Consider the following 26599-nt stretch of genomic DNA (forward strand, 5'->3'; position numbering starts at 1 on the left):
TACAAGCACTGAGGAAATCTCATGTCTGGTACAATACACCCAGAGATTTTTAATGCATGTGAAGGGGTTGCCTTCGTGATGAAAAGAGAAAGAGATGTGCTTCTCAGTGAAAAACGTGACTGGTAAAAACCTTATTTATTCATTCCCCCCTCCTCAGCAAATTGCCTGAAAATGGATCATAAACAGTGATGCATCATTACTGTTATCTTCTGGTATGACTCACTGAGCCATATATAGCAGCTCTTCTTTTGAGGAGAATTCTTACTCAGAGCAAGTAGGATGTGAAAGCAAATATTAAATGTCAGACTGTTATGTCACTGTTGCATTAGAATTTCTCTGGTTGTAGATAAAAATGTCTAAAAATGGCTTGAACAGTAATCCCTAATTCTATTGAACAGGTATTATCAGGCTAATAATCCTCATTAGTTTTCTCCTGACTTAGTGTTCTCATTTTTAAAATATTTATCTCTTTTTGGGCAAGAGGAATGTGTTTGTTGATTGCAGTAGCAAATTATTTCTTTCAGTATTTGGATTGCTGGTAATGCAAGGTAGCAGATGGGTTTGGAGCATGCTTTAGGCTGTTTTTTTTTAGTTTGTCCTTTTAGAAGCTCTCTTCCTTTGATTGCCTAATTTTCCCCAAATTAATTCTCTTTGATTTCTTCCTATTCTCTTAGCACTGAGCTGTAAAGAACCTACTTGTGAAATCCAAGTATTGCTCATCACATTGATCCCTTTCAGGATTCTTCTGTCGTTTTTTTAGAAAGATCGGCTTTCTGAAATACGAACAACATCCTCCCTCCATATTTTGCATTCATTTATTACCTTGAAATTCAGACTGCTTTTCTTGCCAAGAAAAACTATCCAAGGCTTTGTTCGTGGCTTCTGTCGTTGCTGCTGGGACAACCTCTCCATCCTTGTCCCCAGATGAACTCTTTCCTGAGGATTCAGGGCTCTGTTTTTCTGATGTTGTTGCCAGTGTCACTTTTTCCATTCTGTGCTAAAGTAACTGCATTGTTTATGTTGCATGTATATTGACTCAGCTTTCACTGTGAAACAGCACTAAAAATTCTTAAATGTGCTCTGAGAAATAAAAATGCTGTCTTATGTTTTGTGATTCCAGTTAACATTGACAAAGCTGCATTAGTAAAAGAAATATTGCTGTGTTTTGTTACAGGTTTTGGGATTTGAAGTTGACACTGTGAACTCAGTCCAGTTTTCAAACCACACAGGTAAAATATTTACATGTACCTTAAAGACAACACCGCACCATCACTCAGCTGTACTCAACGTGTGGCTCAGCTTATCACATGACAGTGGAAAGGAGTTCTGTTTCACTCCCATTTTCAGGATATCAGACATAAATGTAATTTTCAAGTCTCTTGTAAATCTGTGGATTTGGGATTAGAACATGGTAAGACATGGTAATGGCCTGTTCTGCTTCTTTAGAGTGTGAGTTTCTTTTATTAGGCAGTAATATAATTAGGTTAGACAGTGAGATAACACAACTATGGCCAGCTACGCAGCTAATTCTGTGAACAAGGAAGTCTTCAGTACTGCATTCTGTACCGGATGGCCCTATGATGCTCATAATCACTTTACCAACCACAAAGATCAGAATAATAGTGAGCTAAACAAAACATTCCCACTCTTTGTGCCCATCCAGAAGGTGAGCAATTATCCTAAAATCACATTTTGGACGGAGGGATGAGGTGTTAATACATTTGGGTGTACACTTGAGTCCTAAGCCTGAACATGAACAAAATATGATGTACTTGCATCATACTTTCAGACTTCTTAATGTGCACAGTGCTAGAAGACTTTATTTTTAAAAAGAAAGATGAAATTTCTTTATTTTGAAAAACCTTTCACCCATAAAGGAGCTCCAAGTGCCTTGCTGTTTTTGAATCAATGGAGACACATCTACGGTAATGGTGGTGGCAGACTGTTTGAGGGGAGATGTACTCTAGGTAAAATCAAGGAACAAATCTTGTCTTCAGTGACTTAGAAAAGAGCAAAGTGGTTTCTCACCAAAAAAAAAAAAAAAAAAAAGACAAATACTTAGATAATATCCTAGTCTCTTAGAGGTACAACTGTTTTAATCAGCTGCTAAATTTTGGAACAGAGAGGAACAGAGAGCCTCTGTTCTCTCTTAGCATGTTCATTTCCAGGCAGCTTTCAAAAGCTTATAGGATGTTCCTATCATGGAAGGAATTTCATATCAGCAGGGTTTCACCCTGGAAAAAGGAAACACATACTTCAAAGGTAGGTAGAAAGCCATCTCTTCTGGTTGAGGAAAGGCATGAAAGAAGTAATAATTAAACAAAGACTTGGAGGTTCTTTCCTGGCTCAGGCAAAAAGCTATTCTGCTTGCAACCTTTGGCACAGTACAAAGGTTTGCTCATGCTTTAAGAGATGTTTTGATTGTCCTATTTCATTAATGTATTTAGTTTTGGAGTTTGAGATTTTGTTATTTTGTTTTCTTTTGTTTCAATTTTGATAGCTGGGTAAAACTGTTGTAATCGTCCAGGAATAAACATCTTTTTCACCTGAACTAATAACTAAAAACTGAAAATGGGTTAGCACCTGTCATTTGTTGCCTGTCAGTTTTAAGAATAAAACAGTTTCATAGGGCATTAAGAGAGCTTAATAGAATTTATATTGTACCAAAACCTGAATGTGTCTGAAGTTACATTACCAGTAGGATGACCAGACAATGAAGATCGTAGAAGGAACAATAAATCAGCAATTTATTTATTTATTTATTTTTAAGAAGGCCTAAATGAACGTCCCAAAATCAAAACACAGTAAGTCCTTGGCACTTCTCAAGAGTAAATAAAGGGAGGTTCTATTTAGAAGTTTGGGTTATTTGGATGAAAAAAGAAGGAATGGAAAAGAAAGGAAGGAGACGTGTTCTCTTTTATGATAGGTCTAGTTTTCTAGCACTCGTTTTTCCATGAAATCTTTTCCACCTTTCTGAAGTCATAGATTCTAAGCCCAGTTTTGCAAAGCCAGAGGGCTTTGCACCTTCCCTATGACAGAGGAACATCCAGTGGTATCCTCACAGAGACTTGTGTACAGCTCGAACGTTTATTTATGTATGCTAGCACACAAGTCAATGGGCGTGCAGCCTGTGCTACTGCTGGGACTAGTGAACAGGATGTGCTGTGTTGGGCTGTGACTTGTGTCTGGAGCAGTGCCACAACACACAGGGATCATGTGCTGGTTAAACTGGGGAGAAAACTGTTGATTTACTTACGAGAACAGCATCTTATGAGAAACTTTGCTATGGTCATGATTAAAGCTGAAGAGTAAACTTGTGCTTCAAAGTCTAGCTGGGAATGCTTGTTTCTAAAAGAGTGCAACATGCCAGAGGGGGCAAAGGTAGCAAAGTGTGTGACATGGTGTTTGGACATGGCCTTCTTTCTTTCCTCATCTCCATCTTTAAACTTGGTCATGTCAGCAAAAGATAAAACGCAGGGAGAATTCATGACTAACAGGCCTTCTTCAGTGAATCATTACAGCTCTTTTTTTTTGCCCTGTTTTTAAATGATTAAGATACCTCAGGGCTATTTCTGCTGACTTCTGCTCAGAAAATTCAGCCTTCTTTAGTCTCTGATAATCCTGAAATTCAGAAAATGTGGTTTAAGTCAGCTCCCCTGGGAGAACAGTTTGTCATATTGCTTGGCGAGGAACTTTTACGCTATGATTAGAGTGACTCACCCTTGAATGGCATCGTGCTTCTTGTACAAATATTTTTTTTTAAAAAAGCTGTCATGCAACCTACAGAGATTTTGGGCTTTTTATTCTATTACTGTTTTGTCTGCAAAAGCATCTCATTTTGTCTAATATGCAAAAATAAAAATCTAGGTTGTCTTTTTTTGACCGCATCATTGTTTATTTTTGGGCGGTGCATCCTTAATTCTTAAATGATTTGTATTTTTGTTAATGATAAGCATATAATGTGCTTACTTAGCCATCTAAATCTTACCTTTGAAGTTGTTCCCAGAACAAATAGCCTGTTCCTACCCCCCTGTTGTTTTAAAGCAAAACACTTTTGTTTTCCACTTAGTGGGTGTGTAGTGCGTGGTTGGATTGATTGGTAGGTCTGATACATGAGAAATTATAATTATATCTTGTTGATGTGATTCTTCACAGTCTCCCACCCATATGCACTCCTTCACGCCTGTGATGTGTGGGACAAAAAGAAAAAAATCCCCGCTTTTGCCTAACAGTGGTAATATTTTACTCCCACACTGGCCAGATGTAAATAATCCTCTAGTTCTGTCCAGGAGTGAATTTGGTACTCTATTTCTGGTTCTGTTGAAGCCCTCTTGATAGCTGAAGATTTAAGTAATGTTTTTAGACCAGGTTATCTGCAGAGTTTGCATGTGAATTTTGTGGCACAGCTGAAACCTGATTGCTTGCCCACCACGTGCCTTAAACACTTCATCTTTCTTCCTTTTCCCAAGTGAAATACTTGGTTATTGAAGCCTGTCGGAACAGATTTGCAGGGAGCACCACAGGAGAACTCAAACCTCAGAACAGAATGTTTCGCGTTGGAGAACAAAGACATCTTACACGCCTTGCTATACTTAACTGTTTTGTTTTGTTTTGTTTTGTTTTGTTTTGTTCAGGTATGCCTGGGATTTTTATGCTGTTCTTTTTCTCAATGTTTTTGAAAAGAATTAAGAAGCTTATAAATACATTCCAAAGGAAAAAAAAAAGTACTATTGGAGGAAGGTTAGAAAGAAAAGTACGTAGTGTGGGTGTAGTGTTAGCTGTTTCTGTCATTCTTTTAGATACAGGTGAAGCAAGACATTTGCTTGGAGACTAATGTCTAAGTTTATAATTTTAGAGGGTTGAGAGGCAGGAAGCATCATATCTTACATGTTTTTCATTCCCTCAGCTGCTTAAAAACAAGTATATAAAATTTAACTGCAATAAAAGTATAATACAGATAGGTAGAAGGGGTATACAGATGTTTAATGGTTTATGTTCAACTATGTGTTTAAAATTTTTATTAATCCAGAAGACTAATGCAGTCAGCTCAAGCCAGGTGCAGTTTTGCCAAGTGCAGTTTTGGAGAACTGTATCATGACTGGCAGCATTCTCTCTGCTCTCTTATCCTGGCAATGAGTAGAATTATTTAGTGGTTTTGTAACTGAAAGAAGTAGGACCCATCTTTCATCCTTCGTGAAAGATACAAGCCAAAATCTGACCTTAACATCCCAGATAAAAGATTAATAGATTGATCCAGCTGCTAAACCTAACCACCTCTGTAGTTTCCAAATGGGCTGCAGTGGTTTTGCCAAGTACAAACTTGAAACTCATCCTAAAGTTTTCTTGGCTGTGTTTTTTGTGTAATGCGTGTGGGTAGCCAGGTACTGTGAGACCTTGAACATTTGTACTAAGTGCCACTCTGCTCCTACTACAGAGCAGGGGTTATGGTAAGTGGGCAGAAACAGAAGATTCAGTTTTTTTTTCTCTTTCTGTTTGCCAAATAGGCATATTCAGTGATGCAGGCACAAAGATAACTTTTCTAGGAAAGCTGATTTTCCTTAAGATCTTTCAAGGCTTGCAGTGCAGAGTAAGATAAATGCAGGGTCATGGGATTTCGTCCTTATTCATCATGTTATATGAAGGTTCCCTGGGGAAAGGACTTACAGTGGTTTCCACGTCACTGTCAGCGTTGATTTTTGTTTTTCTCTTCTCAAACATAATTCAGCTCCCAGTGAAATCCCAGTTCCCTGCAGATCCAGTGAAGGCATTGCCTTTTTTCTTCTGTCTGAGGAGCTGGGGCTTCCCCAAGTTCTCCTGTAGGGCTGTTTTCCTCCAACTGTGGTGTGATTGCATTTTAGGTTGTACTGCAGTTGTTACCAGATAGTAAAAAAAGGACCTTTAGCTACCCTTGGAAACCATTGCTAGAGAGTTCAGACATCTCCCCGCCCCTTTTGGGTAATTTCCCAGTTCCTGAGCTAAGCAGGCTGCTTGCTACCTGATGTTTTGTTTCCATACTTGATTTCTTTCCCTCCATGGATTATCAGTGTGACACGGATCCTGCACACTGACTATTTAAGGTAGCTTGACGTAGGAAGATTAATTTGTAGTTAAATAGTGAATGCACAGGTTTGCTTTGCAGGAACGGCTTCCAAGAGTATCACAATTGTCTGCATTTGCAGCGATTCGTGTGGCCGTATGTGTGTACTGTAAGATGAACGGCATCTCTTTAGCTGGCTGACCTTGATTCTGGGTGCAAACTGCTCTCACCTCATATGCCCACTGAGTTTCCATGTTTGTGGAAACAAACTAAGCTTTACTGATGAATTTTGGACACAGTGGAGTACAAAGGGCCGTGTCATGTCCCTGTATGGATTGGCTTTTGAGTGCTAAGAGAAGTTTAGATTCAGGGAAGAGGAGAGGGCAGATTATTTCTCTCTAAAGCCATGATGTGGCAGTATGAACGATTGCCTAAGTAAGCCAAGTGGTTGAGTCATCTGTAGTCAAGGGTTCCTCATACTCTCAGAGTTAGAGACATGCCTAGGTGTGAGACGTTGCTGCTTTGAATATTGCTGCATTCTGGAGTGGAACTGCTGTCTGCGTGTGGGAATCCACTTTCTCCCTTTATTCACAACGACTTTTTTAAAAAACCATTTGCTAAGGAGAGAATCCGAGTGGCTGATGTGAGTCAGTCCCTTCACCATCTGGCAGAGAGTCGTGTTTTAGGGACTAGGTCTTTGTGAGATGAGGAGAGCAAAATGATCCATCTGCTCACCCTGCTGTGGGTGTATTTGCGTTTGTAAGAATGAAAACTGAAAAATGTGTTTATCCTAGGCTCTAGGCACCTTTTGGCAGTTCCTCTAATGACACAGTTTAGAGTGATAATCAAAGCCAAGAGTTTTTATCACAGAATTTTCGAACTCCAGAGCAGAAATTAAAACAAAATATCATTGTCTCCTTTACAGGGTGGTGTGGAAGAAGATACTAGTGTAACATTTCACTTATTGTCATCCAAGTTAATAAAAAGGTGAACTTTTTAACAAATCCTGAATTTATGAAGGTTGTAAGCTTTAAATTTTGGGTGCCTCATCTGTGTCCTGGAGGAAATGCCATTCTTATATACATGTGTGTGTGTATATATATATCCAAGGGAGTGATGGCTGCCATCTAGATGGACAGGCTTTGATGAAAGGTGAAAGGTGCATGTACATTTTTCAATAAATGTTTAACATCTGACAGTGACATTTATTTAATAACAATTTGGCTGTCTTGGAGCTTGATCAATTGTTTGCTGAAGTCATTTCAGCAATTCCCTATAGTATAGCCTTTCATCCACTTCTCAGCCAGAAATAGTTGCTTATAATTCCTAGAGATCCTTCAAGGATAATAAGGTATGGATATTATTTGTCTCTTTTTTTTTTTTTTTTTGTGTGTGTGTGTGTGTCTTTCTAATATTTGTTTGCATTTTCCAGCATTCTCAGCATTAACATTGTCCTATTTTTGGAAGGCACTCTGCCAGATGAAATTGTACATTTAGAGAACTTCTCATGATGATATTCTGTTGTGGTTGCTCTATTAGGTATATGCAGGTGCCAGTGAAAGCCATGTCAGGTGTGAAAGTGCTGCATACCCGTGTTCAGATAGACCCCACAAGCCCCTACCTACAAGCCTGTTTTCTTCTGAGTGAAACCTGGGCTCTGCGTAGTGCAGAGTTTATGGCTGATGATTAAATGTGGCATCCTGTTGTCAATCTTTTTTATTATTATTATTTTATTCTGTAATAATATAAAATAACTAAAATAGATTTTACTGGCAGCCTCCCCCTCGGTGAAGTCTCAAACATGTTTGTCCCCTTCCCAACAGGAAAGGAAAAGTTGTAAAGGCCACATGTGAAAACTTGCAAGAGCTTATGCATACTCTGCTTTAAGTGCTGATAAATGGACGATGTGAAACTCCAGAGTAATGATACCAATTCCTTTGGGAGACACAGATGCTAAGAAGAAGTTGAGGATGGAAGTGTTCTGTCAGCAGCTTTCGTTCGGCAGTAGTGCGTTACAGAAGAGAAAGTTAGAAATGCCTTCTGATGCATACGATGTTCCTCCACATGTTTGATCTCTGTAATCCTAATTAGAAAACCTAGCCCTTGAAAAATTGTCTGGCTTTTGTTTTGCAGGTTATGCACACTGGAAGGGTCAGGTGTTAAATTCAGATGAACTTCATGAACTGTATGAAGGACTTAAGCTGAACAAGGTCAACCAGTATGATTATGTACTCACAGGTAGGAAGAGCTTGTTTCTTTGGAGTTCACGTGAAAAGTAAAATGAGCATAGAGATATATAAACCATATCCCTCCTTATCCCAAACCAAGCAATTACATGTTTCCTCCTTGGATTCCTCCTGTGATTTTAATTGTATGTCATAGATGTAACTGCTCACGTTATTTAGTTTGCAACAGTCAGTGTTCCCCGGCCAGAAGGTTGTAATTGGGTGGGTAAATTGATCCTCTGCTATAGTTTACAGACTTGTACAGCCCAGTCTTGTACAGACTTAGTTAATGTTTTGGGAGTGACTACAGAAAAAAAGGGTGAGGAATGTCATAGTATTATTTTTAAAATCATTCCGAAGACATGGGTTTAACCCTTTCTCCTAAATTTGCATTAGTAGCACTCTGTGGCATAATAGAATGACTTACATGCAGTTGTCTGTCCTTGTTTTTTCTACTTGATCTTCACGGGATTGTGCGTTGGATACAGAGCAAAGCATAAAGAGGGTTGGATTTTGTTTTTCTCTCTGTTACGATTTTTTGATTTGCTCTTGTTGCTACGTAGCTCCTTTGACCTTCTCCAAGTGAATGCAGTTCTGGAGGACATAATGACTTTATGCGCCACTAGGTGGAAAGTGTTATAAATATAGGGAAAGAAAGCTTCTTGTAGAACGTTGTATAGAATGGGGAGATTATATCAGCAGTTTCTATTACAAACTGCTGTTCATCCAATTCCTCCCTCTTTGGTGTAGATTAATTATGGGCTTTCACCTCAGTGAGAGCTATGCATCTGGTTTAGATTACAGTATCTTTTTTTTATTTATTATTGCAGTGAAATGTCACTTTTTAAAGGTAAACAGAAATAAATTGCCAGATTTAATTAATTCCACAGTTTCCACATGTAGGAAAGCGCTCTCCTTATACAAAAGGAAAACAGGAGAGTTTAACTGGATGGATTATAACCCCAAAGCAGTCATTCTGGCTTGAAGGGTATGGCATGACTGAAAAGTTATTTTCCCTTCTGTTTCAGGGAATCGTTCCAAAGTAAAGGAGACTAAATAAGAAAATAGACTGAGCTAAGGTTAAGAAATTCATTTCAGCATAAATGGGTACTTTGTAATTGCAAACTAAAGGAACATCCTTTGTTTCCTTGAAAGATGTCACACAGAGGACATTTCCAGGAAAAGCTCGCTGTATTGTAGGAGTTTTCACGAGATATTACTATACAGCATTGGTAAATAATGTTTGAATATTCTTTTTGCTGAAATGTTCCTTCTTTATTTTACTTCCAACTCTTAGAAGAGTCCCCAGCTCCTTTCCTATTAGCGTCTTAAGCTCCCAAAACAGATGTAAGAGATTAAAAACAATAGAAAGAAAAATTGAAATATTTTGAAAATTTTGAAGACAAAAAATATTTAAATGCCTTATATGACTTGTGGTATAGATATATAGATGGGTGTTTTGTTCTGGTTTGTTTAAAAAACTTGTTCAGTGTAGACAGTATAGACAAAGTATAGACATAGAGAAGTGTAGACAAAGAAGGAATGGATGGAAATGACATTCATGTCTTGTGATCTAATAACACCCACTGTATTTTTGCGTTGAGTTATGGCTGAACTTGAAAATCAGCTTTCTTCATTAAGGGCCAAAAGACATATTTTTCTCTTCAAACCGGAACAGTTATTCACCATGTTACACAGCCATACTTTGCTACCTTCAGTGACCTGGTTATGATTAATCAAACACTTAAATTAATTTGTCAGCAGTTAGGATTTGACTGTAATTGCATGTCTAATTACTGTAGGTATCTTGGCTGAAATGATTATCTTTAGGGTGATTATATAAAATGACACTTCATTAACTTTTGTGGCTGTCAGTTACTTGTAGGTCTTCATATATTTGTTTCACTTAGAGTAGAGCATTCAAGGTGCCAGATAAACTCCAGTTCTCTGTAATGCTTTTGAAATGCCTCTATCGATAATGTTACTCATACTATGGCTTTATAGGTTTTTAAGCCGTTCTACTGTGTCAGGTCATTTAAAACAAAAATCTTTGCTTGTCGTTTTTCAATGATAAGCAGCATTTAATGGAAATAAGACAAAGCATTTTGCCCCAAAATCTTGGGATCTTTTTCCATTTGTCCTCAACATGTAAGAATTGAACAATTTTAAGACTAACAAGAAATCTCCAAAATGTATTTTTAAATATATTAGTAGAATGGGCACTTCTACACTGAAGGTTTGAAGAAGCTACCTTGCTAGATTAATACTATTAAATGAACTAGAGTAAATGAAAATGAGCTTGTTAATTAATGTGTTATAAATGAAATTAATACATAAATACAATACGTAAATATATAAATGAAAAAAGCAGATAAATATTAAATAAACTGATAATTAAGTGAGAATGTTGTAGTGCTAACATTGTATTTAGGGCCTTGAGATGTAAAAAAAACCCACAATTTCTAGCTTATCTCACTGCTAAGCCTAACATTAGTATGTTGGCCATTGATCTGAAATGGTCAAGACTAATTTTCCTTGCATTTATGTGTTGGAAACACAGCCCGACTATTTTGTATATATATTCAAACATTTTGAAGTTGTATGATCACTACATGTATAACGTGCTTAGCAAATGGATTTTTAAAGTTGTATTTATAGTGGAGACTGTCCCACCTATTATTCCTGAATAAAATACGAGAATGCCTTTCTTTTTACATGCATTGATCCAAAGAATGAGAAGTATGCCACATTTCTATGCTAAATAAGTAAATAATTACACCAGCAAAACATTATTGAAAATTCACTTTAAAAGTGTCTTTTTTCATAAAGGTTATACAAGGGACACATCGTTTCTTGCAATGGTGGTGGATATTGTCCAGGAGTTGAAGCAACAGAATTCAAACCTTGTGTATGGTAAGGATGTGAATTGTAATTCTTTCTGCTTCATTGTTGTATATGCCCATCATTTTCATGTTTTAGGATGAAAGCATTGTTCTGATGCTACCCAGCATTGCAAAATCAATTTGTGCTCAGATCTGTCTGGGACCAGCTGAGACTCCAGTAAAGTTTCATTTCACCATTGCTTTAAGTGTTGGGCGAGTTGGATTTTATCTTTCTGATATTACGCCTTTCAGTATGTGTCTCGCATTATGCCATCCAGAGGAGAGTGTGTGTTAAGGAGTGATTGTATCATAGGAAGTCTTGTAAAATCCCAGCTGGCTGCTGCCGTTTGTAGTTTCGAGCCATAGGCTGGAAGTGCTAATCACTGAAGCCTCTTCTTGATTTCCAAGTCAGTCAAAAGTGGGATAGACGCTCCCATCCAGCCTTGCCATGCTTTCGTCTTCATCACAGAAGAACAGTCCCAGTGTCCCTTGTAAGTTTAATAATGTAAAGAGATCTTTAATTCTGGTTACTTGTGCTAAGATTACCCAGGAATGCTTAAAGAGCAAAGATTCCCCTCTTCATTTTTGACCCTGAGTGTTTCAGGACTTTTGAATACAACCGGCGTAGGCTTGAATTGAGCAAGAGTTTAGAGTAACACAACAAAGTCAGTGGGGATTTACTGGGATAAAGAGCTGTGAATCAGAGTTTGAGCTTGGCATCTTCAGGTTCAATAAACCCTGTGGTCAGGAGTCTAGAATGGTTCACAGGATTTACAAGGTGCAATGCTGCATAGTGTGATAGTGGACTTAGAATTAATAAAGCACAGCTCTCATTTTGAAAAATGTAGCAGGGATATCACCATGAGCTTGATTTTTGCACCTTTTTAGCGTAGAGTGAAGCTGTTACATTGGCAGGTTCTCCACAGTCCTGTACTAGCAAGTGAAAACTAAAAACTCTATTGGAGTATGAACAGAAAGAAATACCTAACTGTATAGAACAGGAAGGAAGTGGTCAGATAATGGGAACACAACTAAGCTTCTAAGATCCTTTATATTTAATAAACAGATCATAATGTAAGGAAAATACTTTTAAAATGTAAAACAAATGTCTCTCTTGTTACTTGTGGAAACTTCCTTAAGTACCAGTTGGACATGGATTTGATATGTTGGGATTTGTATTTCTTTTTTATCTTGCTGAAAGCTCTTGTAACACAGTGAACAGTATTCTTTTTCAAGTAGAAGCCTAGGTTGTTTCCATTCTTGCTTTGAAACGGAGGGCACTTAGAATACATTGTTAATATTGCAGATGATTCAGAACCTGTGCTGAATGTGTGTTAATACTACATCAACTATGAGCTAATGTACTATGGCCAGGATTTTCATCTTGTTTCATTTTAATACACGTACTTCTTATGTGTACAACACAACATTTTGCATGTATATTTTTACACTAAAGTAAAAATAGGATTCTTTTTACAAATATTAGCTTCTTCCGTGTTTCTTTCCCACCATAGTAGTATTACTGCAACAGAGTTCTGGACTGGGGAGTGAAGGTGAGGGCTCTGTGCATTTGCCATAACAGAAGCCTCTTCTGTCCCTGTGATCAGACCCTCTCATCCTCATCGCTTTCGGATGTAACAACATGGAGGCAGGTAGCAGAGGGTGACTACAACCCTCTGATACCTGTTCAAGATTTCTTTTATACCTGCCTTACTCTTTCAGCCACCAATTTAAAAGTTTTGGTTAAGTATGCTGCAAGAACTGTGTGAATATATGAGCTATCAAGGGACAGTGCTGTAACATAGCTGCTACAGTTACTTAAAACTTTTACCCCCACCAAGGTTTCTTTGACTGCCCCCCATCTCTAAAGTTAGATTTGTTCTCTGTTACAGTATGCGATCCAGTGATGGGTGACAAGTGGAATGGAGAAGGCTCCATGGTTAGTACTTATTTGTTTAGATTCTTTGTGTAGTGATTTTTTGTTATATAAATGTGTAAGTATAAAGATTTAATTTTTAAACACAAAGACTAAGCTACTTTACCTCGGTGTGCCTTTGGATCCCAGCATCTTCCCAACATTTGTTCCTGTTTATCATTAGTTTATTGTCTGGGGAGAATAATGGTTGTATACCCCTAGGATTTATTTTCAACTCTCTGTTGAGAGAACAGGTGGAGTACGGACCCTGTCCACAGGAAAATATCTCCCTCTTCCCCTTCATTTCTCACTGGAGTTCTCTCATTTTCTGTCAAGATAGCAGTTTTGGCAGGGAGCCTTGCTCACATTGTCAGCGATCACACAAATTGACCTACCACTTGAACCTAAATGAAGCTGACTTATTTCATGTGAGATCCAGCAGCTGTTAGGCATTGGGCTGTGGTAGTGACAGAAAGGTCGAGTGTGCCAGTTGCAGACTGCATACTGACAAAGAGACATTAATTTTTAATCAACACTAGCAGATAGTTGCAGTGAAAGTGCAATGTGGGAAGAGATCAGCAATAATGGTATTTTATATTTCTTCTGCCTAAGCTAGTCATGCACTATGAATTCCTCTGTGTCCTTGTACCTTTCTACAGTTTACCTGCTCATAAAAAATCACATGGCATAGCACTTCGTAATAAATTTGCCATTGCTTTTTTGGCCTTATTCTTTCATTTTATGACTATTGCAATATTTATTGTCCTTAGCTTTTTCTAACAAGGCAGAGATCTAGTAGCTGTAGAGTCACCTTGCAAAGCCTTGGCTCTGGGGAGAAGTCATAACTATGGAACTTCCCATGTCTTTTGGGTGGAAGACAAGATAGGTGGAAGAAGAGAAAATTTAACATGCAACCTACCAGCTCATTCCTGCCATAAAAAGTAATACAATTGTTATTTAAAATGGTTTGATCTAGATGTGATCTAGTCTTGAACTTCTGTCTAAAGGCAGAGTCCCTGTGACATCATCACATCACCATAAAAACCTGAATGAGCTGAGCAGCAATATGATGCGTGTTCCAGTAGAACCTAATGGTCAACACCATGATAAGGTTTTATCTGTCGCTGATATAACTAGAATGGGAGATAATAACACATGGGAACATGTATAAATAACACCCTGCCTGACACAGCTTATGAGCCTAACAGAGAAATTAAAACATAGATGAAAAGAAGGATTAATCCTTGTTTAGAAAATGGGGTGCTGATGAAGAGTATCAACCCACTAGTAAACCATGAATCTTAATAAAGGTTTTGTTTTACTGAGTTACAACAGGACACGAGAAGGTGAGGTGGCTCCTGCAATTTAACTCAAACTCCTAGCTGAACTCCAGTACATGCCAGAACAGCTGATGCTTTTCAACTTTCTTTCTAGTCTGAAGAGCATACAGACTGGTAGGCTCCTGCTACATCTTAGTGTACATCACCTGCTTAGACAACCAATCTCCCTTTGCTAAAGGGCTGTATTTAGCTAAAGAAGATGGGATAGAAATGGAACAGGAAAGCAGAGGAGGGAGTGCTGGCCCTCATTACTTTATGAGCTGGGTCTGCTGTCAGCAAAGTACGTGATGGTTTGTACAACATGAGCAAATGTACTTATCATAACTACTTTATAAATTAAGTTGTACCACGCAAGTTACAAATCCGATTCCCATTGTGGCATATTAATGTACAGCACACCCCAGAAATATTGCACTAAAAGGAGGAGACAAATAACATATAACATAATGTTACTTGTTCCTCAAGTCCCACAAGTGTGACACAATCAATGTGGGTGCACACTCGTGCAGCAAAGGACCTTTGTTCCATCGGTACAACAGCAAAGTAGTTTAGTTTGGAGGTAAGGACACAAAAAAAGAGTTCCTGTGTTCGGATGCTTTATTTCCACATGCTGCTCTGTCATCTTGGTAAGAGGGAACCCAAAAGCTCTTCATCTAGACACCACTTCCTTTAAATGCTACCAGTTTAGGCCTCCTTAGTGATGCTTCCCATCACTGTCAGTGACAAAAGCGCTGTTGGCAGCACTGTCACCAGCTGGAGGATGCACAGCCACTTTAATTCCTGCTGGATATCAGTACACTGGTAGCTTTATGTTGACTGGAGAGTGTTACTCCCACATCTGATATGGCTGCTGATAACATTTGATGCCATCTTTTCTTCCACAGTATGTGCCCAAGGACCTCCTCCCAGTCTACAGGGACAAAGTTGTACCTGTTGCTGATATAATTACTCCTAACCAGTTCGAGGCAGAGTAAGTACTTAATTTCATTTTATAACAAAACAAACTCAAAGATAAAAACAGGGCAGACTGATATCTGTTCTTTCATTTTTCTCAGTACAGTGCTGTATACATGTGTATGTTGGATTTTGGTTTGTAGCTGTTGTTTTAAAGTAGTGCTTTTCAGCGAACCTCCCATTGTTCCGTACTGAAAGCAGAAAAGAAACTGGGAGTTACTTGAGGAACAGAATTCTCTTTTTTTTTTTTTTTTTCTCCAGTCTCTCATTTTCATGATTGTTTCTTACTGTCTCCAGAGACCTGTATCTAGGGCAGGTTGAAAAAGTACCTCATTTCCTTCTCCTGTTCTTACCCACTCCTGAGAAAATCTGTATTGTATGACAGAATTTCAAATCTGAAATAGTTTGACTCAAAAGCCCCGAAATTATATTTAGAAATACCACCATGGCGATATCTCCTAGGAGTTTAAACCTGCATGCCTCATGCCCACCCCGCCTACATAGCTGTGACTCTTTTTAGTCAGGAGATAATCTGTTATGTTACAGACCCTCCCCGTAAAAGGAGGGAGCAGCTACATGGGAGATGGAGAGAAGACACTTGTGAGGCAACTTTAGTGGACAGGAGAAGGGTTAAGTGTGATAAAAGCCTGCTTCAGAAGCACAGTGTGTCTGTGCACATAACTTTGAAAAGTGGTCTGGTACAGCAGACTGTGTAATCAACAGATTGTTTAAGCCTCTATTGTGCAGTCCAAGCTTTCATCCTTTCAAAGAGTAAACAAAGCTGCTGTTGCGTGGAGAACATGTGCTCTTTCAAGATTCGTGTTTCATTTTCAGGTTACTTACTGGCAGGAAGATTCACACAGAAAAAGACGCTTTAGAGGTAAGTAGGTAAGGGATAGATTGTGTAAGATCTCATTGTGTAATTCTACCTGCAATGTTTATCATTTGTCTTTAACCTTGAAATCGCTTTAGCCTCTATCCTTGCTATCCAGCTGTCATTAAAGCTTGCACTCTCAGTGTGCAAAGCACTTTCTGTTCTCGTGTCAGACTTCTGAAGAAACTTCCTGAAAGATCTACAAATAAAGGCACTGCAGTGGTAACAAGCAGATCACCGTGAGTTTGTTTTCCTGCAGTGAAGAAGGCAAGCAGCAGCACACCTGACAAATAACCGCACTGTCAGCAGTGGTTGGGGTGAAAAACCCCAAGTGACCCAGGGCATTAGAAACCTGCAGAAGTCGCTCCCTCTGCTGTCCACATGCTAGTCATGCAACAGCAGTGCTGAGTGTTAGGACAGCTATTTCTTACTCCCATTGAGACAGGTTGCAAGGAAGAGAGTTCACTAGGAAACTCTTAGACAGATTGACTGAATACACCTTGAATCTCTTCCTGACAGTGTTTGCTGGTGTTTCATTTCTTTCTCTTAAACTGACTCAAAGGCCATGAGACCTGGGTTGCAAACTCGAGCATAGTTGAGAAACTGGATTGGGACTGATGGCCTTCAGGTCCTTCCTGGTGAAAGGTGGACACACCCAGAGTGCTGTCATCATCCTACAAGGATGACAGACGGTCTGCAAGTTTACTGCATGGAGGTGTAAGGATTCACCCCTTTATGCAAACTGAAGAACTGTAAAAAGCTGCAGGGCTTGGTGATGAGGGATGAAATAGAAATATAATTTTATTGGTACTTAAAAGTACTTAAAAAGTACTGAGCTCTTTGTTTTGCTGACTAGCCAAGTGCTTTCATAATGGACTGATGTTGTTTCTTCCAGTTTGATTTTGAACTTCAAAGAATACAAAATCTTTAAACAAACAGCAGCTGCAGTGGCACCCTGGAGAGTAGCTGGGCTCTGTCAGCCCTGATGTTTATTGTTTTTTTTCTCCAGCACTATCATGCAACGTCAGTGGATTACCATCTCTTCACAGCAGAAAGCAGTTCCAAAGATCTGAGCTCTTTTAATTTCTCCCTTCCACACCAGTTTTACATTACTCCACTGTGCTGGGAGAGGGCTATGAACTTCACGCTACTAACTGCTACCTGTAACTGTTCTTCTATTCTTGTCCTTGCTGATGGAACCACAGTCTTGAAAACAGCACTGTTACCTGAGCACTTCTTAGTTTTAGGTTTGCAAATTACAGCTGCTTGAGTTGGATGTTATAAACAATTTTAGATGTTAGTTACCTGCCAGTCTCTCCGACTCCTGTGTGCTAGCTCTTCTTTGTGATTTTTTTTAAATCCCCTGTAAGAAGATGGAATTATTCTTAGGAATGGAAACATTTTAAAACAGTTGCATGCAGGATATTCTATCTTAATGTGCCTGTCTCTTCAGCTGCGTATCATATGTAGGTCTATCCTTCCAAATAATAATCCATGCTGGAATTTGTCCCCTTTGGAGGTGGTAGGGATTCTGCCATCTATTTCCATGGTGATAAGCTTTCATTGATTTCTTCAGCAAAACTAGTGATGACAATGAAGTCTTCTAACATCTAGTTAAATATGACCTACTTTTGGTGTAGAAGGGGCTGAGTCCTACAACTAGAAATGCCAGTGACTAGGTCCTTGGTGAACTGTGGATGAGAAGTGAAATGGAGTTTAACGTTGCTTCACAGGTAGATTATGTCAACATATGCTGTTGGACTTGCTGCTGCTTTAACACCCAACCAACATCTATGTAAAGAGATCTGACAGCTGAAGAAACTTAGAGGCTTAGACAAGAAAAAAAAGTAATAGAGAATTAAAAAACAGCAGATACAAGTCCTTATCATTCAGCTGTTCATGAGTCATAGCTAGCCTGGGAGGATTTTTAGTTAAATTCTTCCGGGAGAATTAATATTTTATCTGTATTTTATGCTAAACTCATTACTGAAGACATTCTTTCTTCTGTGAAATCAAAATCACTTTTGTAGCAACCAGTTGTGATGTCAGAAGTAACACATTGATGGTTTTAAGTGATGAATACATGTGGAGGAAATATATCTGCGTAGGTACATGATGGTCTACATTTTGGGTTTGAAACAATGAGAAACAAAGATTAAGACAAATACTTGTGCCTTTGATTTAGCTCTTTAACTCTTTGTTTTTGCTAACTATTGAAGCCCTAGCTAAAAAAAATCATGGCTTGGATTTACTGGCTTTCTAGCAAGTGTTTAAAGATGCCAGTTTGAGTGCATGTATCTGTATATTTGTTCTCTTCTTTTGATGCTACTTTTGATACATGGAAACGTGATGCAGACAAAAATTTTGGTCAGATCTGAAACATTGTTTTCTTTTCAGAAGAGCATCCAAAGATAATACAAACAGATGATTGAATATTTTAACAAGTGTGTGCATTTAAATATGAATGTTTTGATTCCTCTATTTCAAACTACCCCCCTAATTCAAGTGAGTTTTTAAGGAGAAACTGTTCTTTCTCTTTACAAAAGATACCAAAGTAAGGTGCTTGAGAAAAATCCTTGGTACTCTGAATGATGCAAAGTTTAATCAACACACACTGCAGTCACTGATTCTTTCCTTTTTGCACATGGGAAGGTAATGGATATGCTCCATGCCATGGGACCAGAGACTGTGGTGATCACAAGCTCAGATCTGCAGGCACCTCTAGGAAATGACTACCTTATTGCCCTGGGAAGCCACAGAAAAAGTAAGTTGCAAACTGCTTCATTAAAATATACTTAAACAAACAAACAAAAAACTACAATAACAACAAAACAAAAACAAAAACAAAAAAAACAAGTTCTCTGCTTTATGAGCAGAGTGGTTTCATCAGATCCATTTGCAGTGCATGAAAGGAGCTTACTTCCCTAAGTGAACTTCTCCTACAGTAATACAGAGAGCAGTAAGAACGGGACTACTCCATGAGGGAAGACAGGCTGGGAGCTGAGGGTAACCATAGCATATCTGAATGAGGTGAGAAGAACGGGGTGGTGATGGCAGGACAGGTCCCATTGACAGTCCAGTGATTGTTGAAGAGAGATGAGACAGGTCAGGTCAGAGATTAATCTGTGAAATCCAATCAGTAAGTCAGGACAGCAGGGCTGGGTACAGGTACACCTAAAACCCAGCTCAGGCAAGGATGTTTGTGCATTTGCCTGAGCTGTTGTGCAGCTCCTGGACCAGTGGGCAGAGGGTGCATGGGTGTATGTCCTAGGGGAGATTGCTCGGGGCTGCTAAAGCCCCTAACAGTGTTCCTGACAAGTAATAGTGGTATCAAACAGAACTTGTGGATGATTTGGTGGCTTTTATGAAAAATTACACTGTCCTGTTAATAGGTTATTCTGCCCAGATGGATTGGTTGTAAAATGCCCTTCTGCTTCTTCTTTCCATCCCCTCTGTATCATCATAAAGATGCACTGTGTGTTTGGACTCTCACAGGGTGTTTTTACATGCAAAGGACATAGTTATGTGGGATAATCTTGTTTTTATAATCGTTCTTCTTTTTTGATAATCGTTCATCTATGTGTTATCAATCTGGGCATAACCTTCTGGACTGCTGAGGCAAAAAGAAAAAGACAACTCTTGCTATGTCATCCAGACTCCACAAAGAACCACTTGGTGTTTCTTAGCACTTGGTACATGCCAGGGCTGGAGTAAGCCTGATAATTCCAGCGGTGATTGCAGTATGGCACGTGGATCAGATACTCTGCTGCAGTGTACAGCTGCTCTCGTGACTTCATAAAACCCAAAGGTTCTCTCTAGATTCTGGTTGGGTATGTCCCACCGCAGTCTCCATAAATATGTGGCTTCCTGAGCAAGCTGCTGCTGCAGTCTAAATGAACTGCTCTTAGTCTTCCTTAGTCTTTCATGAAAGTGGAAGTGCCAGCCATCTGTTCCCACTTAAGTGAAGTGTGTAACAGTATATAAATTGTAAATGATGTCCCAACTCAGCAAAGTTTTGGAAGGTTGCACATTTAAACAGAATTGGTACAAAGTTTACAATGCTCCTTAGCATATTTACATTCCAGATAACACGGGAATTCAAATCTGATTATCATTTTAAAACCATGGTAAACCATAGGAGTTGCTGGGTCTGTTACTTAATTGTCTGTCTGTGTTGTAGCTAATGCAGATGGTACCAAGATGACACAAAGAATTCGAGTGGAATCTCCTAAAGTGGATGCTGTCTTTGTTGGAACAGGAGACTTGTTTGCTGCTATGCTTTTGGCCTGGACACATAAGCATCCAAACAATTTGAAGGTATGGGAGAGTTTTTTCATCTGTCTGCAAGTTTAGACTGCCTCTTTTTATTTTTAATCTATTACATTATTTAAAACAATCAGAATTTCTCTTTTCCTACAAGATTTTAGCTTGTACAACTTCAGATGATTACATTTCAGTTATGTAATTTTGCTAAACAAGATGCTCGGAGAAAGACTGCATGTACATTAGTAAATATCTTTTTATCCTCACTTAATAAACACTGAAAACTATTTATCCCATTTCTTTCCCTCATGCACATAGAGTCCTTGATATGGGTGTATGATTTCTAATTCCTGTTTTGGGAGAATTAAGAGAATCTAAATCCACTTTTCTGCTTTACTCTGCTTTACATAGTTGTCACCCTGTTTGTGTCTTGCCAGTTGTGTTTGCCTGAATATTATTATTTCAAAAGCACTGCTATTAAACTGGGCAGCTGAAATTTTACTACAACCTGGGTATATTATGTTAATGTGCAGGTGGCATGTGAAAAGACTGTGTCAGCCATGCAACATGTTCTGCAAAGGACCATTAAGAGTGCAAAAGGTAATTTATTCAAACCTTGATCCCTTGTTCTGTTTGGATTTGCATCGGAAGAAACATTTACAGAGCTTTCCGAGTTTCCTGACTCAGAAAGGCATCCTTCAGTGTGGAAGCACCCAGAGGATTCAGAGAATCTACAGGACAGCTGGGTAGTCTTGTCAGTACACGTTCTTAGTCCTCCAACCCTGTTTTTGACAACACCAGACTGAAGATGTCACTGTTCAGCTTACACTGGGACTGCAGTTACGCTGACGGTGCTTAGCTGCTTTGCAAAGCAGTGGTGAAACAACTTGAGGAAACACTGAATTTCACGTGCAAAGGAGATCCTGTTTAAGTATAGGTCGCTCACATTCCCTTTTAGTGCATGTGCTTAACACTGAGAAGGCATTATCAACTAGTTATAGTCTGTTTGCTGTATTGGCCATGCGAAGAATGATTTTTTTCAAATTCTCTCGCCTTTGAGTTCCCATGTTTGTCAACTTCTAAGGAGATCCAGATAGGAATTGAGGGTTCCCACAGCATGTCTTTGTCTCTTTGTAGTTGACAGCAGAGCTGTGTTCCTCTCCTGGAGAGAGGTGCTGCAGAGCAGGGGTGCTGAGAAATTACAGTACTGATCTTCTACTTTGGAAGTCATTAGCAGGGGTGGTAAGGGGGCTTGGGGGTGGGGGAGAAAAAATATAATGGGGTATCAGACAATGCAACTTGTTTATTTTTATACTGCTGTTTATACTGACATTCTGATGTCATCTTTTTAGCACAAGCCGGAGAAGGAAACAAACCAAACTCAGCCCATCTGGAACTGAGAATGGTCCAAAGCAAAAAGGACATAGAAAACCCAGAGATCATAGTGAAAGCTACTGTGTTATAAAGGCTGTATGTCTCCAATAACGCACAATGTATTGATGTCCTCATCTCTTTCCTGTAAATTGTAATATTTGCCTTAGATCTGTGACAGAAACCTGACTTTCATGAAATAGCGCCCAGCATAGGCAGATATCCACTCTCAAACATATGTGCTGGCCTTGCTCAGTTTTAAAAACAAAACAGAGTTAGTATGCATTAACGCATATTACCAGGTATCAAAATGGCTGTCAAATTCACTTAGTCTGTGTAATTACCCAGGGCAAGAGAGTACGATGTTCCTGCCTTGCCAAAGACTTCAGATGTGAATTTGCTAACGGAATGCTTGACTAGCTGGAGAATATATTTCAAGACAGCATTTAGTGCCAATGGAGCTGGCTACATGCTCCCTTTTCCTGGAGAGATCTGGTTACCTACTCTGGTGTTCAGTATCTCAGCTGCTACAAAACTAAGCAGGGTTAAAACTACACACAAATTTCTGGTTGTGTGTAGGAGTACTTTGGAGATGTTTGGCATTTAAGTACTCTGAAGTGACCTTGAGGTGTCATTCATGTTACTGGTAACTGCTCCTGTTTCTTGTTTTATGAACAGTTGCACGGTTTCAGTTTTTGCAGGTACTGGCTGCTAATTTCTAATGTCCACAGGTGTCCCCCCCCGATACTCTTCCAAAAATCTAAAACATATTAATAAAAGAGCATCTTTTTTTCAGTAGCACTGATTAGAAGTTTGTAGTTCTACCTCCAAGGCCAGGCTTGATGCTTTGTTTGTTTTTTAACTAAGGACAATTGTTCCTTAAGGACAAAAGAGAAAGCAGCTCCTGCTCTGAAAGATGCCTGCCCTGGTTCGTTCTTCGTGGGTGGATGTATTTACAAACTGTGTAGGGCACTTCCTCTTAGCAATAGCGAGCACTATAGGCAGGCTTATCAATGAAGCAACGTGGTAACAGTAGTAGGTATGGCTTAGTAAGTTGCATATTCAGGGAATCATAAAATATTTTTTCCCAAATTCAGAGAAACGCACAAAATCTGTTCATAATGTAATTCTCTGCAACCTTATTTGATGAGAGATCACAGAAATGTTATTGTTTGTCTCCCAAATATTTTTTTAATTTCAAAATTCTGCTTCATTAGCCTTCAAAATGGGATTCTTACTAATTTCAGTATCTTGTATGTCTCAGCCACATCTTATGCCAGTAGGGCAGACGCACTGACAAATACTGACCACTTGTACTTCCTGTTGATTTCTGTATGGGACTGAAGTTTTAGCTTCTCCAAAGAGGAACTCAAGTGTCTTGTTATATCAGAATTCTGCTGATGAGCTTTATTTGTCTTAGATGGCATAGGCAGATACTGCATAGACAGAAACTGCATTTTGGCTTGCAGTTACATAAAGCAAATTTTCGTTAGAGAAAAGGGCAGCTCTGAGTTTTTCTTGATGACCTGAGGAGGCTCAGGAAACTCATTCTCGGGTCTCTCCTGGATACCTTTCCTGCCTCTTCCTCATTATACCTGCCTAATGGATAGTGTCACTTGCATAGAGTGGGAGTCCCCAGCAGAGCTGGTTGGAAGATTGTCTTTGACACTGCAGACTTCACTTATCTCCCCATTTTGTGGATTTTTTGCCATTGTTAAGCCAAAGTTAATTGGCTTCACCTAGTAGAAGTGTGATTTATCCTTAAAGTTGTTTTTAGTTCAGCAGATTTTTTAATAGAGTAAGATTTCATAATCAATGCACTTCTGAAATCCCTTGTTTTCAATATCTCTGAAGCAAATGAAATTTCAGAGATGAACACATTTTGCAGCAAATGTAAGAGGCAAAGCTCAAGCTTTCACTCTCAACAGCTAATACTTTTATTTCCTCTCATGAGTTTGAAGTTAAAAATGAAAAAAAAAAAGACTTGAGAATTTTAAGGAAAAAGAAAAAGACCTACAAAACATGACTCTACTGCCACAGTTTAGAATGACCACTGCCATGAAATAACTTCCTAGCAATAATAATTTTGGTGATGTGAACAGTCACTAAAATTAGCAGTCAGTAACAGAGATGAGCTCATGGCAGATACCCACCATGTGAAAAGACATGAACTATCAGTGTGTATACATCTGATGGGAAAGAGTAAAGAAGAGGGAACGAGAGTCTTCTCAGTGATGCCTGATGGAAAGATGAGAGGCAATGGGCACGAGCTGAAATACAGGAAAATTTGCTTACACATTTAAAAATAAATCCCTCTGAGGGTGAGAGCACACTGGAACAGGTTTCCCAGAGAGGCTGTGGAGTCACCATCCTCGGAGATATTCAAATATCAAGATTCTTGAATTCTTCACGTCAGAGGATCAACAGGAGAAAGAAGATCAAAATTTGCCTTTAATATTTTTTTTTAGTAGCATTAACTATGCACTGTCAAAATTTGCTGTCAAAGAAACCTTACCTTCTGTAAGTCTGTACTACAGAAAAGCCCTTTTAGTAAGTGTGAGACAGCACAATTATTTCTGGCACTTAAAAAAAATAGACTTTCACAAGGGAATTGCGAGAAAGACAGGGCTGTTTTTCTCTGAAGTAAAAAGCCTGAAATTTAGGAAACACAAAGTTACCTTACAAAGAAGGTTTTATCTGTTAACCATAATCAGCCTTGATCTTGCCATAAAAGAGAAAGTGGGGTGTTTGCTGGAGCAGCTGATACGTGTCAGGTGTGTTCTCTTCCTACGTCTTCAAAGAAAGAAGGATCACTCCAGTAATTCACACCTTTCTGTGACATAGCCATACTGTACAAAGGATGGATAAAGCAAGGGGAGCTTCAGAAAAAAAGGTAACAATACTCACGTGCTCAATTCGCAAAAGTTCCTATTTTGCACTAGCTGGATTCTGTAGCAGTTGGCTGCTCGCTGCTTCTGCTTAAGTCCCTGGGAGTTGTTCATGTGGCATCTGTTTTAAACTCCCACTGACCTGATCTAAACTAGGTCAGGTTTATGTATTCAGTGAAGAATTGTGCTTAACATCTCTTGCCTGGAACAAGCATCAAAAGATATCTGTAAATATATTCTGTAGCTGACATTTTGTAGTCACAACAGGCTTTTTTAAACGTCAAGGTATATATATGTAATACTGAGATGCGTTTTTATTGGTTCAGAGTTATACAGCACTTTTTCATAATGCTTGCAGAACAAAATTCAAAGGCTCGGAACAGTCATGTCCAACCTTCATTCCCACCTCTCCTCCTGCAGGTAATATCTGTAGAGTACGAACACCTACTGCCCGGTGCAGCTAAAAGTGTATCAGTATTAGACAGCTGCCCACTATTTATGTAAGGCCTTGGAGGAGACTCATCAGGGTTGTCTGATCCACTTGCAGATCCTTAGGTAAAGAAAAATGGTTATTCTAAACGAGTTTAGGTCCCAACAGAAGAAAAAGCACTTGAGCACAGAGAGTGGAGTCAATAACTTACAAAGAAGCTTCCATGGATGTCCTAACAGCACAAGGAGGGTTGGTAACCCACTAGTCCGAGGCCCCTCACTCAGCCTTGAGACTGGTGTGGTTGGGGAATGCCAGCTTCACTGCTGTCTGTACCCCCAGCTGTACATGTGGAGGACACGTGTACATATCAAGTTAGCTGTCAAGCACACATCTGACACTGAAGCGTGTGTCCTCATGGGAGTGGTGAACGGCTTGTGTTTGTGTCCAGTTGACTTCCCCGCTGTTCTCTCTCTCCACTTACTGTGATTTGTGTTGGATGCTTTTTGCTGGGGCGAACTGTTCTCTGTATGTGGTCAGCCATTTTGATTACTGCAAGTGCACTCCTTCGTGGAGCCATGGTGCAGGAAAGACCAAAACTTGTTTACAAATAATCTACTCTATTCTGGGCCTGGATATAGTCTCTAAATGATTAAAATTCCCTTTTACCTCTTTGGGAGACACATGCATAAAGATGCGCTAGAATCAATGCTATTCACACTGGGTATAAACATTTTAGAAATCTGCAGTATGAAATCGTGAACTTTAATGTTTGTTTGCTGATTTATATTGAAAATCTATAATCAATGTGCTATACAAAAGAATCAGAGGACCAAGGTTTCCAGCTACTCATACTGCCTTTTGGAGTATCTTACTGTATCTTGTTTGGATGGTGTTAATTTGTTGTCTGAGACTGTTATGGTGATTGTATTGATATATTTTATTTTAAACTATGTGGCAAAGAAGATTGTAATAAAAGCATCTACATTTAATATACTGTGCACACACAAATTGTTAGGTCCTATTTTTGAATACGTTAATCATTTCAGAATTAAACAAATCAAGAACAGTTTGATAGTCTTGCTGAGTAAGTGGATGTAATTAAAGGTTCAGTTAGCTATACCCTAGTACAGAGAATGGATATTTAATGAAAGAAGGTATGCTTGTGCTCTGTATTCATCTCGTTATAAGGAACTAGGTCTGTAGAAGAGAATAACATCCTTGTCTTCTTAGATTTTAAGAGGTTTAATGGTAAAACAACTGCTGACAGTCTGGACCACTGCTCTTGTATGCTTTGTACTTGCCGGTGCAGGACCTCTCTGGGATGTGCTCTTTATTCCTGCAAAGAACGTGAGAAGAGGGGCATGAGATAAGGATCACAATTTATTTCCAGGTCTGTTTCTTGTGCAGAATTCAGCTGCGC

The 26599-nt window shown here is 39.0% G+C and overlaps 1 protein-coding gene across 1 annotated transcript in view; it reads left to right on the forward strand.

The window, feature by feature from the left end:
• The window catches only part of PDXK (pyridoxal kinase), a 45792-nt gene extending 19605 nt beyond the window's left edge, over positions 1-26187 (forward strand). The window contains exons 2-11 of the mRNA XM_035315925.1: positions 1175-1229; positions 8171-8275; positions 11092-11175; positions 13037-13083; positions 15284-15369; positions 16188-16233; positions 18880-18991; positions 20408-20544; positions 21024-21090; positions 21843-26187. Coding sequence (XP_035171816.1) covers positions 1175-1229; positions 8171-8275; positions 11092-11175; positions 13037-13083; positions 15284-15369; positions 16188-16233; positions 18880-18991; positions 20408-20544; positions 21024-21090; positions 21843-21955 — 852 coding nt within the window. The 3' untranslated portion in view covers positions 21956-26187. The remainder of the gene's footprint in view (positions 1-1174; positions 1230-8170; positions 8276-11091; positions 11176-13036; positions 13084-15283; positions 15370-16187; positions 16234-18879; positions 18992-20407; positions 20545-21023; positions 21091-21842) is intronic.
• The last annotated feature ends 412 nt before the right edge of the window (positions 26188-26599 follow it).

The sequence above is a fragment of the Oxyura jamaicensis genome, chromosome 1, assembly GCF_011077185.1.
Source record: "Oxyura jamaicensis isolate SHBP4307 breed ruddy duck chromosome 1, BPBGC_Ojam_1.0, whole genome shotgun sequence".
Lineage (NCBI taxonomy): Eukaryota > Metazoa > Chordata > Aves > Anseriformes > Anatidae > Oxyura > Oxyura jamaicensis.